This window comes from Bactrocera dorsalis, chromosome 4 (genome assembly GCF_023373825.1).
Source record: "Bactrocera dorsalis isolate Fly_Bdor chromosome 4, ASM2337382v1, whole genome shotgun sequence".
Lineage (NCBI taxonomy): Eukaryota > Metazoa > Arthropoda > Insecta > Diptera > Tephritidae > Bactrocera > Bactrocera dorsalis.
The window spans coordinates 13,221,870-13,239,217 of NC_064306.1; the positions used below are offsets into that span (position 1 = coordinate 13,221,870).

Sequence of the window (17,348 nt, forward strand, 5' to 3'; positions counted from 1 at the left end):
ATTTAGGAAATAGTTTCCAGGTGCCTTTGAGGGAATCGAGCTGCTCGATATGACTCAGAAACCAGATGATATTAACTGTGGACTGGAACCCAGATGATATTAACCGCTTTACCTACTGAGAGTCTAGTTATTGCCGGCTTGCGTAACGTTACACAGTAAAATTTAGTTACAGATACAGATAGACTTACAGATAGCCTTAATTGCTGCTTGGTTACTCACTAGAAGGTATGTATATGGACTTGCTCGTTAGAGCAGAAGCCCACTTGACACATTCTGTTACACCTACAATTTCGATCTGAAAGACTGAATTGTAGTTATTTCGTTTGAAGCTTCCTTATTCGTATTGATTACTACATAAGTAGCCCGCAGCTGTTCTTATTTCACCCTTTGACTCTTAGGTGAGTCCGCCGAGGCGGCTCCAATGGTTTAAAACGATGAGTCTGGTTGGCAATATGTGTATTGGTCGGATGTCGAAAATAAATCCAATATACCGTTTGCCGTTGTAAACCTATCTCATTGACGAAATGGCTCTTCTGGAGTTTCAAGTTCGAAGGATTTTAAAAAACCTGCTATCAGTGAGTTCTCTCTAGCATAGTTTTTTATCTGTGATAACTACGAGATACAGTACAATAATCACCAAGGTGATCTAAAGGAAGCGAAAAGAATGCCTCCTTGCAGGGAGAGCCTGTTCTGATGATCGATTTTTATACCTTTCCTATATTTCCCCTCCTAATACCTTATCAAAGTAATAAGTTTCTAATTTCATTGAGAGCTTTCATAAATAGTTTATATGTATTTTGAGCTGAACAACTGAAATTTTTTGCCGAGAGGTGTTTATTTCAAATTGACACTTAGTTCCAAACTCTTAAAAGCATTTCTAAGAATGACCAACTTTAAACTTTTAATTAAGTCTGACTGCTAATAACGTGATGAGTGCCAAAACAACGTGGGGTTCAAGGAATTTAAATCGTATAAGAAATACCAAAGAAATTGGTCTTAGTATACCTTTGAGCGAACAAAACCATTTTATGAACTGGGCTAGTTCGCGTTGCATAAAGATATTACCGAAAGGTTAACGTAGTACGTTTGGAATCAGAAGAAGGTTCTATAGGAATTCAATTTTGGTTCCATACATCCTTAGCTCTAAAATCATTATATAGTATACTTATATATTCTTACTGTCTTTAAACAATGAAGTGCAGTGCTTACTGTTATACCACATTAACCTTGGCGTTGAAAAAATACTTAAAGGGTGATGCCGGACCATAGTAGATTATTAGAATCAGAAGGAGGTTTCTAACTTTTCGGCTATTCTTTTGCTAAGAAGCACCTCAAATTTGTAAAAATAATAAAAATTGATTCCTTAATGGTTAACTGATCAGCCCATACTCGCTACAGGCTCAATGACGACTTAATATTTTTAAAGATGGATGGTCGATGTTGTCTCGAAGATGATGAGATTTAAGACAACATGAAATGGATGACTATCGTCATTATCATTCTGTTAAACTTCCAACTATCCAACAGCGACTACTACTTATGTCTGAGGCAAAATGTGCTGAATATAAGACATCAGAAAAATAGAGCTTACTTTGATCACTCATTTTTCATAACTAAAACAAAACCAAATACTGATGAGTCTGCTACCTTTAACTCAGCCTACTAAATAATAATGAAGTGGAGAATATAGAATAAGAATCATTGAGACCTTTAAGTAAAGATACTACATTAAGGTGAAGGAAAAACTCACTTTGCATTAAACAATGACATAATATTCAAGCGCTTTTCACACAAAATCTCACTAAAAATATGTTAAATAAAAGCAAAATATATATATTTCCGACAATTTTCACACTTTCCTTCCTTATTGCGCACTTGAAGTGCCATTGAAATTGGAGACCGAACTATTAACCGTTACATATAAATGCTAGTGACGCGTGCCTATACTCAAAACTGCCCATTCCCGGAATACCAACGACATTTGCTAGCAATTTTCATAACGAAGGATCATGCCGACAGACGTCTTTATACCCGCAGACAGGCAATGGGCGACCAGACAATCAAAATGAAAGTGAAAATGTGACTGAAAATGTGCGTAAATGAAGCGTCACAAATGTCACAATTGAGACGGCACCACAAGCAGTGGTGTAAAATAAAAGGATAAGGCAATCAAGAGTACGACGCTTGAATAAAAAAGTAAGAAAATATAAAGAGGACGAAGGCGGTGAGCCATAAAAAAACCAGTTGGTGGGCACTGCTCAAACAATTCAAGCAGCTGCTTTGCATACTTGTGGCATAATATTTAATATTATTTGCTTTTTTATTTCGACTTGCGCCCTTTTGCTTGGCAATCACTTCGTCGACACAAAGCAAACAAAGTGTGAAATTCATAAAGCAAATAAAGCCAGAGCATGAAAAATCATGGAAAATCAAATGGAAAACAAAAGGAAGGAAAAATTATGGCATAAAGAAGTTGAAAAAATTGTGTGTACAATATAGGAAGGGGGGTGTTTGAGTGTGACAAACGCAAATGCCAGCAGTGAAAAATCAGCGCATTTCGACAGCCGCAAAATGCCAATACACTCCGTTGATATGCACGGTGGTACAAATAGATGCATAGTTGCAAGAAAAGTGAAGGGCAATGGCAGCAGAATTGGTAAAACTTAATAAAAGGGAGAAGAAAATGAAATAAAAAGAAAAATTAAGAAAAAAATTGAAAAAAATTTAAGTAAAAAAGAAAAAAATTAAAAAAAATTTAAAAAAAAATTAAAAAAAAATTAAAAAAAAAAAATTAAAAAAAAATTTTAAAAAATTAAAGTAAAAAAAAAATTTAAAAAAAATTTTAAAAAATTGAAGTAAAAAAAAAATTAAAAAAAATTAAAAAATAAAATAAAAAAAATTAAAAAAATGTAAGCAAAAAAACGTAAAAAAATAATATTTAAAAAAATAAAAGTAAGTATTGGTTTTTCTTCAAGCAGTCATCGAAAATTCGTACATAACCTCAAAAATTGTATAAAATAAATTTAAAATAATGTTGCGTAAACGTTTCCGGAATTTTGTCGAACGAATTTTTTATAAAATAATATTTAAGAATATAACGTAAAATAAAACAAGTATATAAACATGTTTTAATTTTTCTTAAAAAATAACCCACTGTGCAACTAAGCGGCTACCAACCCGCATTTATAGGCTGTGACATATACACACACACATCCTCACACTTGTCTTACTGTTGCTTTTTGACTGGCAATGCGTTTGCATAAATTGCAATATTTTTCTTTGCATACATTTAGGCGCACACATTTAACGGCAATGAATTTGGATTGTGGATGTTAATGTGGGCCCTTTCAGCGTATATGTGTGTATGCATGTATGTTTTATGAATGGTATTTGCGGCAATTTACAATGCTAAGAAGTGTTGCATAGTTTTATGCGCATAAATATATTATATCATACATACAAACATACATATATTTACGCACAAAAGGAAGGTTTGGTAATGCCATGGAATCGCGTCCCAGATTTCTATACACTATCCAAACTGTCTTTAGACAATTTTTATGGATTAAAAATTCTCTCGCCACTTATATTTCACGCGTTTTTTATGCAAATGTTTCATGCAACCCTTTTGCATCAACCCACTGATTGTGCGCCGGCAAGTGCTTTTTGTGGTTTCCATTTCATTAAGTAAATGGCTACTGATTTATTTTATTTTGTTTACTTTTGTAACAATATTAGGAGTAAAAGGGGAAGGCGGTGGTGTGAGAGAACAATAAAATTATTGAAGTTAAAAGATTGTTTTTGTTTCCCGCCTGATTTTATAGTGCATAGTGTAATAAATATATTTTATACCAAAGCGTTGGAACAACTGGTAGTAGAAAAGATACAAGGTCTGACCGGAGACTTAAATCTGGTACCCCGGGGTCCAGTAAGCCTTTGGAGCTCGATCCAATCTGCTCTTTGGGTTTGACCTTTTAGGGAGATTCGTGGTGGCTGCGGCTTAAACCTAAATGCAGGTAGAATTGAAAAATTTAGTTCAGTGTGGAGTCACACTGCGGCCGGGTACCGGACTCACAGCACGGTAAAAGTTTTAGGCCGGCCTCGACCAAGGTGGCTTAAATGTTTTTCCACCTTACCAATTGGTGTTGGGAACTATAAATTTGAAAAAGTTAATGACTTAGTCTATCTCAGACCCAGCATAAATTTCATCAACAACTAAGCCTGCAGGTCAAACGCTCACTAGCTCTTGACAACTGGTGCTATTGGGGATCGGAAGGCAATTAAGAAGCAAATCCCTCCCCTGACAAACAAAAATTACAATCTTTAAGTCCTTTATCATTCTCGTGCTATATAAGGGCGCAGATACATGGACAATTCGAGGGAACTCTGCTTCGCAAAGTCGTTGAAGCTATCCGCGTGAGCGTTGAGTATCGAAGAAGATGAAGCGATGAATTTTAGGAGCTCCAAGAAATGTGCATCGTACCGATGGAGAACGATGTTCCAGGGAAAAGATCCTTCGATTCGAGAGCCAACGAAAGCAAGGGCGTTCAAGCAGCCAATAGAAGGGCCAAGTGTATAGGAATATAGCGAAGAAGAAGTTTAAGTCAAGCTCTTTATAAAGTGTTTATGAACAGAAAGTTTTTATGCGGACTACTTAGAGGATTTGAGGGGTAATTCGAAATGCATTTGATTGAGTAGTCAAGAACTCCTATGATTGCTGGAAAATAATTGATGCCACTTAAATACGATACCTTAAACAGGGGCTTATGATGTTGAGACTCAGCAGGTTATGACTACTCACTGCATTTTTTCTGCTATTAGACTATCTTCATTAAGAGTCGAAGATGAATCTGATATATTTGTTGGATCGCTAAAATACCTTAGTAGCTTTAAATATAAATAATTTTATATCGAAGAGTGCTTCCACAAAGATAGCACATGTTTATATGGTCCATATCTATACTTCATATAAACCTATCCTCTATATGAATATCAATATCCCTATCTAAGTCAAAGTTTAAAAAATTTTGGCAGAAAGCGTTTTCAAATGACAAATCCCTTTATTCCCTTTAGATTTTTTTGTTAACTCCAAGGAGTAGTGTGTCATATAGCACTAACCTAAAGGGGTATATTTTTCTCAATGAAACTTTTCTAATATCCAAAGTGCTCACATACATACATATACATAAATATATATTCCCACTATCATACAATATATTCGAAATAAATATAAAGTTTATCAGCAATTTTTCATTCGAAGCTCAATCACTCAAAACAGATTTGAAGCGCAACGAAAGCAAATCAATTGCAGGTGGAGAGGAGTGAAAAAATCGGCGGCAGATGGGGAGCAAGAGCAGTTGCGGGAACACAGTTCCCTTGTGAAAGTGCTCAGCACGTTCTAGTTGCGCAGACAATACAAAAACTACACACAACACAGAGTCTCTGACACCAGCATACAGATTGATTTACGCGCACCTGTTTGTATGCTCCAACGGAAACGGAAGTGAAATGTAGCATTTTATCTACAAGTACATGTATTATATAAAGAAAGTAACAATGACTTGAGGAGAATAGAGAAAAAGTGTTAATAAAAGTAAAGCAAGCAGTAGAGTGTAGCTATAGCTGCTGATGATGAGAAGGAGCAGGTGCTTTCTTGCTATGAAAGAAAGCGAAGCGTGGCAAAAACTCAAGCCAGTAGAGGGAAAGGATGGAGCTGCTGTGATGCTTGTAGGGACGAGAGCTGAAGCGGGGTAAGAAGTATGTATGCTAGCAAATTGAAATATAATGGTTAACAACAACACTTACGTGAAAATATACAAAGCAACAATGCTAAGCTGGAAAACTTATCGAGCAGCAAGAAGAAGAAACAGTTATGGAGAAAGAAAAATATAAACGCTCGTATATAAAAAGCAATGCAAAAGACTGGCGTGTGAAACTACTTTGACAAGCGCAATAAAACTCGCAGAAAACTTGCGTTTTTCCCTAAGGCAAATATTGAGCTGGTATTGCCATATATACTAAAAATAATTTGCAATATGACAGCCAAAGTGTGGAATGTGCTAGCTGCAGCAAGTGATTTTTTTAAGCATGGATACATATGTATGACATACAAAACTGAACGGTAGCTAACGGTTTTTGTTTAAATATCGAGTGTGTACTTTGTTTTAAAACGATTAAAATTCAATATAAAAATCAGAGATGTCGAAAGTTTATGTTAATATGTGTATTATGTACTATAAAGCATGTCAGTTACATATATCGCTACATCAGATCAGTCCAACAAGTCTTGGCATGAATTGATCGCTACATTATATGATGTTGCTGAAATCATGAGGAATTGCATTTAAAAGTTGTTGTTCCCATCTGGAGACCTAATAATAGTCGCCAAGTCGCATTATGTGATAAGTGGCATATCATATCATATCATATGATAAATTATCACCTATTATTGGAATTATTATACATATGAAGAAAAGGTAAGAAGAAGAAGAAGTAAGGTAAGAACTTATCAGTCAACTTAGGAAATTGCATCGAAAAGTTCGAATAATATTCGCTAAGTCACTTCACAAACTTATTACGTATGATATCACCTGATAAAGGATTACCATTTATAGGAATAGTCATATGAGATTAGCATTTCACATCACATCATCATCTCATAACATTACATTACCTAATATCACAACACTTATATTTACATATATGGTCGTTAAGGTCCTAAAACCCCGTTCCATTAAGATAAATTCCATTAAATATTACAACATCACATGACATCACATCAATGATATTAAGTCACGTGCATTATGGTATCAAATGAGAAAGCATAGTTTTCCCGCACATCAACCATATTTATTGAAATGTATCACATCACAATGGCATCACATCAACCATATTGAATGAAATGCATCACATCACAATTGCATCACATTGACATCACATCACAATGGCATCACATCAACCATATTATGAAATGCATCACATCACAATTGCATCACAATGACATCACATCACGCCTATAAAATTAAATCACATGCAATACATCAAATCTTAAATCATTCAAATCACATATCACATATATCATACTAACTCTCATAGTGTGATCTTTTGTAAAAGTCTTATATTTTAATATCACACGAAGCATTCACAAATGCAGCATCGTAGCTAAAATCAACTGCAATCACTTTGTTTTATATCAATATGTCAACTGAATATATCACATATCTTTTACTAGGACAAATGTCATGATGCACAAATACGAGTTATGGACAGGTCAAAGCTTGGGGGAAAGGTTGGTGTAGAGGTCTACTGTCGGGAGCTCTCCATCAAATTCAGCTTCTGACTTCCCAACTATTGTACTGTCTTTGCGGCTCCTGAGAGTGTCTACCTTCAGAGAAGTGACCATTCACTTAAATAGCAGAACGGCGATACTAACCTTGAACTCATTCACAATGCGTTCAGGGTTGGTCGAAGAGTGTCTGGCGTCACTGTCTCTGGGGGCGAGAGCTTTTTCTATAAGACTTGTATGGGTGCCGGGCCACAGCGGAATCGCAGGTAACTGCAAAGCTGATGAGCTAGCAAGGAAAGGCACCCTAGAATCGTTATTGGTAGAATGGGAACGGGTTGGTGCTCCAGCATCTTCTTGTGTTCTGCTGGGCCTCGCGGTTGCTTGGTCAACGCTGAGTCAGCATTGGTACTTGCGCGGTCGCAAAAGCCTTTTAGCCCAAGATAGATCGCCGGAGATCTAGCGATCTCTTTGCCCTCAGTAAGGCTAGCCTCTCATTAGTGGTTGGGCTCTTGACAGGCCACTGCCCCTATTGGCATATATGCTGTAAGACTGGGTATCTTACCAGACGCCGCATACAGAAGCTGCTTGGAAGAAGATGCGGTAGAAACTAGCCAGCACTTCCTTCTTGACTGTCACGCGTTTGGGAGATCAAGACTTAAGACACTTGAGGGCACATACCTTCAGATATCCCACCAAACTGGCGGACGTAGAAATTAAGCGCCTTTGCAAATTTGTATTGGCTACTAAGCGCTTTGCCGATCTTTAACCCTTAAATGCATGGTTTTTCCTTTTTAAATACCAAGTGTGTATTTGTAAGTGGCGCGCCAAGCTGTCAAATTATTAAAATTAAAAAGTGAAATGTCATATCATGAAAGTTTGCGTTCAAAAACCAACACAGATATTTTTAGCACCTAATAAAAGTAAAAAGTACTGTGTTTGAGTTACCGTTTAGAAATTATGTAAGGAAGAAAACACTGATGTATATATACATCATCATGCATTTAAGGGTTAAGTCCGAACACGTGAATTCTGTTTTCAATGGCTTCACAAAGGACTACATCCGCGTGCGATCTCTGATCAGCCATCTAACCTAACCTAATCTAACCTAACATTTAACTATTATTCTGATAAAAGTTTGTGCTTTAGTGCCTAATTCCACATCATTGGATATGATACCACATGACTTAATATCACAATCATCACATCATCAAATCATAACCAGTCATATAATGTTCTCTGCCATTACAACTCTATAAGGCATTTTTGAAAATTTTTGATCAGTTATAAATTAAAGATTTTGATAATCCCTGATGATAATTGTCTAAGGTATATCCGTTGTGTACGTCTTTAGTAAGATTTTCCTTATTACTAAGTTCTCCGATAACTAGCCTTATTGAGCACAAATAGCTCACTCTCCCTTACGATCGATCTTGAGTCAAAAGGATGTTGATACAGCACAAGAAACGATGAAAACCCTGCGCTGCCTCAGCTCTCGCGAAATCCAGATCAGAATGAAGCTCCGATTCAGTCTCTTTCTAATGAAAGTGCGGCTAGAGTTTCTTTCCTCTTCCAGCACATTAGGAATACAGTTAGCTGCGATTCCGTTGTGGTTTGGCACTCATAATAGTGTTATCAAAAAGTGGCTCGATGCTACTGATAACGAGGTTAGGCATTCCTTGAACGCATGGTTAGTGAGCTGAAAGCTAGTAACGCTGCCCTGCCGTAAGAGTGGAGACATGGATAATATTTTGACACTTTTTTTAGCAGGATGATTGCACTGTATCTTGTTTTTCCGTTCTTCAGCAAGTTCTCATCAGCGAGCTTTTTAAACCTACAGGCTAGCATCTAAGGTTAGTGGAAGTAAAGGTTTAGGTACTTTAAAAATGATTGCAAGCATCACAAGAGTATTAAAGCGTCCAATAAAGTTAGAAAAATCTCAATATACTGCAATTGGAGTTGGAGAGCGTGGATGAAGGCAAAGAGTTTATTGCAGCAGCATGTTGCATAATCATAATATTGGAGCACATTTGCATACACCTCTCACAAAGACGCCACTTCGCTTATGATTTACGACACATATGAGTATAAATGTTCGGAATATTATAGTGCAACAAATGTGCAGCAGCAACACTCCACATGCAGTAAAGTGCGCGTGCACTTGTGGCGCGCTTTCGAGTGAAATATGAAGCGGCGCGCTACTAAAGAGTTGACATAAATGCTGAAAGGAGTAGAGTGTGGCATAAAATGTAGAGTACATGAAATATAAATGTATATAAATATATATTGTAGCAACAAATGTTATGCAAGAAATTTGCAGTCAAGCATGAAAGCCTAAAAATATGCTAAGCGGGAAAGTAAATTTTAAGAAAGAAGAAAAAAAAATAATACAAAAAACAATAATAAAAAGGAATAATAATAATAAAAAAATCCAAACATAGCCGGAAAATAAATACAAATATGTAGGAGGTCTATAAATCTTACTGACGCAGGTAAACCGCAAAAATGGCAGGCGGAACGCAAGTGCCACGGAAGCACTTCTTAACAATCACACGCGAACATAACGGTAAGTAAAGTCGCGCTAGACATGCTTAGAACTTATAAGTATATATAAATTGTATATTTGCCTTCAAGCCGCTCGCAGTCACGTCGCCGCAAAATATGAAAAACTGTATATGCCCCGTAAAGTATGCAACGCGCATCATTCTACATCGTCTTCAACGGCAGTCGTTAGCACTTTTAGCGCAGTCGGCTTTTGTGGCACGCATAATTTACGCCCACAACACTTCCGCGTCTTTGGCGGGCTTGCATACATTTTGTTTGTTTGCTGTCGTTTTTTTCGCCGTCGCGGACTTCAAAAGTAGTCGTTTAAAACACTTTACCTCGTAAATGCGCGTGAAAACACCTGTACAAGTTCTGTACATGTCGAAAGTTTAAGATACGTAAAGCGCCTGGGGAATGGTGAAAAAAGTGTTCGAACGCCTTAAGGTATGCCACACAACTGGCATTGGTTCACTAGTTTTCAAGCGTTGCTTGGTAAGCTTGCGCTGTAAGGGTTCCATTACAACCCTCGTTTGGTCTGTTTGTAAAGTTATGTCTATTAGCGTGCCTTGTTGTGTCATTTCGCTGGGAGAGCACATTTTATGATTTGTTTTATTGAAATGCTTGTTTTGTCTGTCTGTTTCGGTAATTTAGTCTTACAAGTGCATGTCTTTATTTTTAATTTTTTGTCGGCTTACGTTGTTAAGATTATCTTGCTTGGGCGCAATTGTGTTAGCGAAAATATTTCACATGGTACCGGGGTAACTAACTCAGGCAAGGGTTTAAATTCCAAAGTTAAGAAATATTATAAAAAAGAAAAGCAACAAATTAAGAGATGTTGCTATTCATATCCATTAAGAAAGGAGCCTAGCCATAAACGAAGGAGCTACTGAAAGTAGACAGTTTGGAAATCACTCTGCGACTAGTACTGGGTTAAGTTAGATTAGGTCGCAGGCTTGAATCAAAATACATGGATCTCACTTGGACCGATCCTCTTAGATCGACGAAATGTATTAAGGCGGTTAATACCACTTAGCCGCTTTGCTAGGTTTGCCCTGATAGGTCAACCTCAGAATCACATAAGACAGAAAAGAGAGGAGAGATATACAAGAAGATCACAACCTGCCTTCTTCTATACAGCTTCGGTAAAGGGCCTCCAACAAACTGTTAAAGATACCGCATGTGAACCCAGTGTCCAGCCAGAACCGATTTACTTCAATGTCAGTGTGACAAAAGCCAGAAAACAGAGGAGAGATATACAAGAAGATCACAACCTGCCTTCTTCTATACAGCTTCGGTAAAGGGTGTCCGAAAAATGTTTAAATGCACTGCGTGTGAACCAATTGGTAAGTGTCCAGCCAGAGCACCTACCATTGGGACGAAGTTGTCTTAGAGAGCAAGTAGTTTGGAAGAGCTCTTGCGCTTAACTCTGGACCAGAAGGATATCACAATCGCCCAAGTTCTGATTGTTGATCAGCGTTTGCCGAACTCACTGAAGATTCATCGGTTCAATGCTAGAACGAAGGCTTCAAATCGCACGAAATTGGGGTAAGGGTATCTGCTGTAGTGAGTTCATCAGGTTGGCAGTTTCCTTGCGATACTGCTGTGAAGAAACATGTAACTTTTGGTAATGAGGTCATATACGCCTTGATCAGTTTTGAACGCGCCGTCAGCGAGGTCAAAGTCTGTATGGGTGCTCGGTTAACGGAGTGAAGGAAAACCTCTTTGAACGAAGCTGCACTTGGGATCAGTGCATCTACTGCTACCTTGATGGCTTTCAGCTACGCTTTAAAGACGTTATAATGGTTTGGTAGCCTGAAACTAGAGTTGATGGAGAGCTCCAGACAGAAGACTCCACTTCCTAATAGTACTATATATAAATATTGCAGACATTTTCTCTTTAATTTCTAAAAGTCTTGAGAAGGGACATAGGACTTGAAATAACCAACTCATTTGGGATAAGTATATTATTATAAAAGAATTTAATCTTCCGATTAAAAAGACTACTGCATGAAAATATTTAAAGTCTTTCATTACTAACCCCAGAAGCGTTGTTAGCAGAAGTGTGAAACGAACCAAATCGTCTTGAAAATAAAATGTTGTAACTAGATCGATATCAGCGCTATCTATCGAGCGAATAATAACTAGTTTGTTTTCGAAACTAAAGCAACGGTACTATTATATAAAATTTAGACCAGTGGAATATTTTCAAAGACTGCCGCAGACCATTTCACAACATTTATCAAATAATCAATTTAATGCTACAAAGCAACAAAAGATAAACACAAAACTGTTTTTTTTTTGGTAAAAAATCGGATTCACATTGTGTATAATTAAATAATAATAGGTTAAATTAGGCAAGTCTGCTTGGCCACGCATCAAACAGTTTTGGTCCTTTGTGATATCAGATGGAGATCTATTATGAAGTCCATAAGGAGTAGTCATCCTTATCCTTTATGCTGTCTGCGCTTGAAGCCAATTTCAGTATTTCTTACCCTGGGACCCCCAAACAATATAAATAAAGTATTAAGCAATAGTAAAGAGTTGGTCGTGATATAAAATTATTACCTCCGAAAACTACTTTTTCGTAAGCCAGGTGGATTATGAGAAACCTTCTCTAGTCGAAGGTGTAGTCAGAATTATGAGTTGAAATAGTTAGACGCTGCAGTTTGCCTAGGTTATCATGCGATCTCGTTTAACTGTGATATGCTAAACCAGCAACATATTGCCAATAATTCGAATGAACCGACCCGCTTCAACGAAAATGGCTGAAAAAGGAATTTCGGACAACGTTAGGCAACCCAGCAACTGTGAGGCTAGCCTCTCCTTAGTTTTGGGGCCATTGTCTTATTTGCGTCCACGAAGTAAGCCTGGGAATCCTACCAGATGCCATTTGCAGAAGCTGTATGGAAGAATATGAGGGGAAGCAACTCAACACTTTCTTCTTGATTCTCCCGCGTTTGGGAGGTCAAGACTTAAATACTTAGGAACGCATACCTTCAGACATCCCACCGAGCTGGCGGGAATGGAAATTAAACGACTGTGTAAATTTGTATTTTGCTAATTTATAAGTTTGAACACAGAAGTTCTTCTTTTCTACCATTAAGTGTCCTATTTGTCAATGGCTACAGCTTCACGCTAGGAATATTTTTATTATAACAATCATTTTGATAATATTTAGAAATTATTGTGCAAAAAAGGTTTATAAATTATTTTATAGAAAAAATCTATAGCGCAAATCCTACGTTCTGTTTATCACAGCTCAAATATGGCTTTATTATTTTTACAGCTCCTTTTATAAGTGAAGCAACTCTACAATATAGCTTTAATGCACCTTCAAATTATGCCGTAGAGATCAGACATTGAAATTTACTCATAGAATTTCGACATTGCATTACTCACACCCCGCCACGCAACTGTTGCTTACATTTTTATCCACATAACCTCTTGTTCAACGCGTACGCCAGCTGCATTGCGTGTGGCAGCCCCCAGGAAACCCCAAACCACAACGGACTCTATTATTTCAACAACATTTTGCCAATGTCATTGAACGATAAAATCGAATCCAAAAGAGAAAAAGGTAAAAATCAATTGATCTACCTGCCCTGGCCGCAGTCCACCGGGCGGACATATGACTTTGGCACGTGAAAAGTCGGCAAATGGGTAACTCACACCGATTTTATGAGCCCACAAGGGTCACATTAAAATGCATGTTAAACAATGTTTAAACACCAAACTGACAACAACAAACAAAATGTTACAACGAGAGATGAAAAAAAAAACAAGAGGAGGAAAAAACGTGTGCAAGAAGCTCAAGCTGGTGCGGCGTTAATTGGCGGAGAGGCGTGTGGCAGGTAAGCCATGACACAGCAGCCGAACAAACACTTGCAGAGTTAATGGACTCGACGTTGAAATTTGGAGATTTTCGGAGGCAAACAGAGCGGAACGGGGTACAAATTGTTAGCGTGACAGAGAAAGTGTTGTGGAAATGGTTGAGAAGGGGTGACTCTACAGTGAGAGCACGAGCGGCAACGCATGGACACTATCGATAATCAAGAATCTAATCCATTACTCAACCCCAAATGGCGCAGGGTTGCAGCAAGCTGACCGCAAAGCGGCGCTGTATAAGTGAGGTAAGCAGTAAATCTTGCACATATTCCACTTTTTACTTGCGGCTTCGCAGATTTCTCGATATTTTTTGATGTAGGTTGCTGGGCAAATGATAAAAAATGGAAGAGGAAGTTGTGAACATAAAGGTGATGGTCGAAGCGGAAAGGAAAACAAATTACTGTTGTCGGTTGGCGCATGGTTGAAAGCAGCGAGGGAATACGAAATTGAAAAAGTCAAAACGAAATAAGTCAGATAACCACTGAAGGCGAGACATTTGTTGGACAAAAATTAAGAGGCGAAGGGCTTTAACGGACTAGGTAGGAATGGTAATAAAAATGAGAGATAAAAAAGACTACACTGTGCTTTAAAGGGGCAACCAGTTCCCTTGAAATAGAAATATACGTTCGATATTACGAGAGCTCTTGGCCTACTTTACTATTATTTAAGGCAGCCCCTAAATAAGAAAGGGTTTACTGAGTAATGCGCCATAAAGGGGTTTATAAGCAATTTGGTTTTGCTTGCTGGTGGCTTAAGGTGCTTAGTAGCGTGGGAGATACTCATACATATGTATGCACATACTCGTATGTGCTCTCACATATACATTATATACGCCTCCTTTTTGCAAAGCTTATTTTCGGTCAGCCGCTGGTTGGCAATTTCGCATGACATTTGACCCAAATTCATTTTTCATTTCATTTCCGTTAAATAAATTGTCGGAACGCGAGCGAGAGTGTGAGCAAGTTAGGCAAATAACAGTGAAAGTACAAAAACAGAGTAACAAACAAGTGTCAAACGAATAAAATTTGCGACGAGTTGTTTGTGCTCGCTGTCGAAAATAAAGTTTAGGACATTTGATTTGTGTCACGGCACGAAAGTTCGGTCTAAAATTATCGCAATTTAAATAATAAATAAATTGACTCACCTTGGCATGTCATTATCCTTTGCATAGCTGGAAGCAGAAGAGCAAACGAAATTAATTTAATTTTTATTTTGTGAATTTTGAGGTTATGTTAATATTTTGGGTGCAAAAAATAATTTTATATACTACTGTGCCCAAAAAATAAGAAAGTATTTGGAGAATTATTTTTTTTTTTAGGTTGGTAGTACTGTCAGTCACATTTATGTCAAATTTCATGTCAAAATATTCATTAGTGTTTGAGATACGTGTCGCTTTGTGAGCTGCTAAAAGTGAGTTTTTCGTTTTTTGCGATGTCGAAATTTGTTGAGCAAAGAATTTGCATTAAATTTTGTTTACGGAATCAATTTTCTGCTGCGGATACGTTGAGGATGGTGCAGAAAGCCTTTGGTGATGAGGCTATGTCTAAAAAAAATGTTTACAAGTGGTATAGTGAGTTCCAAGCCGGCCGTGAACGTGTCGAAGACGAAGAGCGTCCAGGGCGACCATCAACCTCAACCGACGAAGCTCACGTTCAACAAATCAAAGATTTGGTGTTGAAAAACCGTCGATTAACAATTAGAGACCTTGCTGATGAAGTTGGCATATCGAAAGGCTCAGCCAATACCATTTTGAAGGATGTTTTGGGCCTCAAGCGCGTCAAATCTCGAATAGTACCGAAAACATTGAATTTTTTGGAAAAAAGGCGTCGCGTTGAAGTGTGTGAAACGATGCTTTCCGACTACCAGGGTGTCATGAAATGCATTATAACTGGCGATGAGACTTGGATCTATGCTTACGACCCCGAAACAACCGATCAATCGAGCGAATATCGTGCCAAAAGAGAGCCGAGACCAAAAAAATCGCGCCAAAGTCGCTCAAAAATCAAAGTCATGTTGACTGTTTTCTTCGATTATCGTGGTGTTGTGCATTATGAATTCCTTCCAACCGGTCAAACAGTCAACAAGGAATATTATTTGAACGTTATGCGTCGTTTGCGTAACGCTATCCGCCTAAAAAGGCCGGAATTGTGGAAAGACAATTCTTGGTTTTTACACCACGATAATGCACCATCCCATACTGCCCTCGTAATTCGTGATCATTTCGCCAAAAACTCAACCCATATCGTTCCGCAACCACCGTATTCACCTGATCTGGCGCCGTGCGACTTCTGGCTGTTCACCAAGCTCAAAAGACCGCTCCGGGGACACCGTTTTTATACGATAGAGGAGATTCAAGCCGCAGCGAAGACGGAACTGAAGGCCATCCCGGAAAGTGACTACAACCAGTGTTTCGAAGATTGGAAAATCCGTTGGCATAAGTGCATTGTAAGCATCTATTTCCGTTAAAAAATGGTTATTCTGGCAGATTTTAGGAGTGGCACATAACAACTTTAGAATCGGTGTTTGTTGGAGACTTTTCGATCTGGACACAGCTAGGTAGCTTTATGAATTTTCCTATGCTGGATTGTAGGACTGTAGATAATCATATTACGGGCACTGGCAAAGTCGATCAGCCCCAACCCATTTAGGCATGTTTCATCATGGAGGTTGAATTAATCGACCGCTATGCCAAAGATACCTTCTTTGGCCACCCTGGCGTCAAAATCGCCAAGTACAGTTTTGACATCGTGGCGGGGGTAGCTCTCATATGTGCGCTTGGAGAGGACATCTTTGGTTACATCTTCCTTATTTTCTATTGATCACGCCTTCAAACAGATGTTTTTTGGCTATCAAGGTCTAAGTCGGAAGCCGGAAGTCGGTAGCTCCGTGTAAAATAATCGATACGATATAGACCGGTTTTCAATACCGTGAATTATTCACCAATCCCGGATACCAAAACCTTAATTTCAATCCATTATTTAATCAATTAACTGCACAAACAACCCTACAACTAGTTATAATAAATACCGACTTGCCCACTCTCCACAGCGTTGCATAGCCTCACGCAATACCCATATGACCAACAGCAGCAATTTGTTCGTCACCTCAGCGGCCTCAGTGAGTTCGTTGTCCGTTTAATAGTTTCATTATAGCATTTATTTTGCCCGTCACTACCTCAGGCAGTCAAGCGCTGCCTATCTAAAGCTATTGCCTTTGTGTCACTCTAATTCTACAGAACTCCACATACGGGTGTTGCGCCTGCATTGACGACGATAAAATACGCAAAAGTGTCATTCTATCAGTCAATTGGCCATTCCGGCACAATCGCAAATCATTTCGCCCGTCCGCATTCCAGCGAGCTGGAATTATTATGCATTTATACCTAAATTGCATACCGACACGCCACTGAATTAATGGAATTAGGGCTACTCGTTTTGGATTTACGATTTTGTGGTAGAGTATTCCCATATACTATGGTACGTGTACATGGAAGGCACCCCTGCCGTGTAATCAACCGTGAAGTCAGTCTGGCTTGTAACTATGTAGTATGAATCGTAAATGGGATAAGTCCAGCGATTATCTTTTCTAATGTAAGCAACTGGTATTTTGTACATGTTCTTTGAGATATCAATTGTCA

General features: G+C 38.2%; 1 protein-coding gene across 2 annotated transcripts in view; it reads right to left on the minus strand.

The window, feature by feature from the left end:
* LOC105234232 (protein sprint) overlaps positions 1-17,348 on the minus strand; it is a 538,584-nt gene that overhangs the window by 288,547 nt on the left and 232,689 nt on the right. For both annotated transcript variants that reach the window (XM_049456740.1, XM_049456741.1), the window contains one exon: positions 14,856-14,882. In XM_049456740.1, the coding sequence (XP_049312697.1) occupies positions 14,856-14,882 (27 nt within the window). The remainder of the gene's footprint in view (positions 1-14,855; positions 14,883-17,348) is intronic.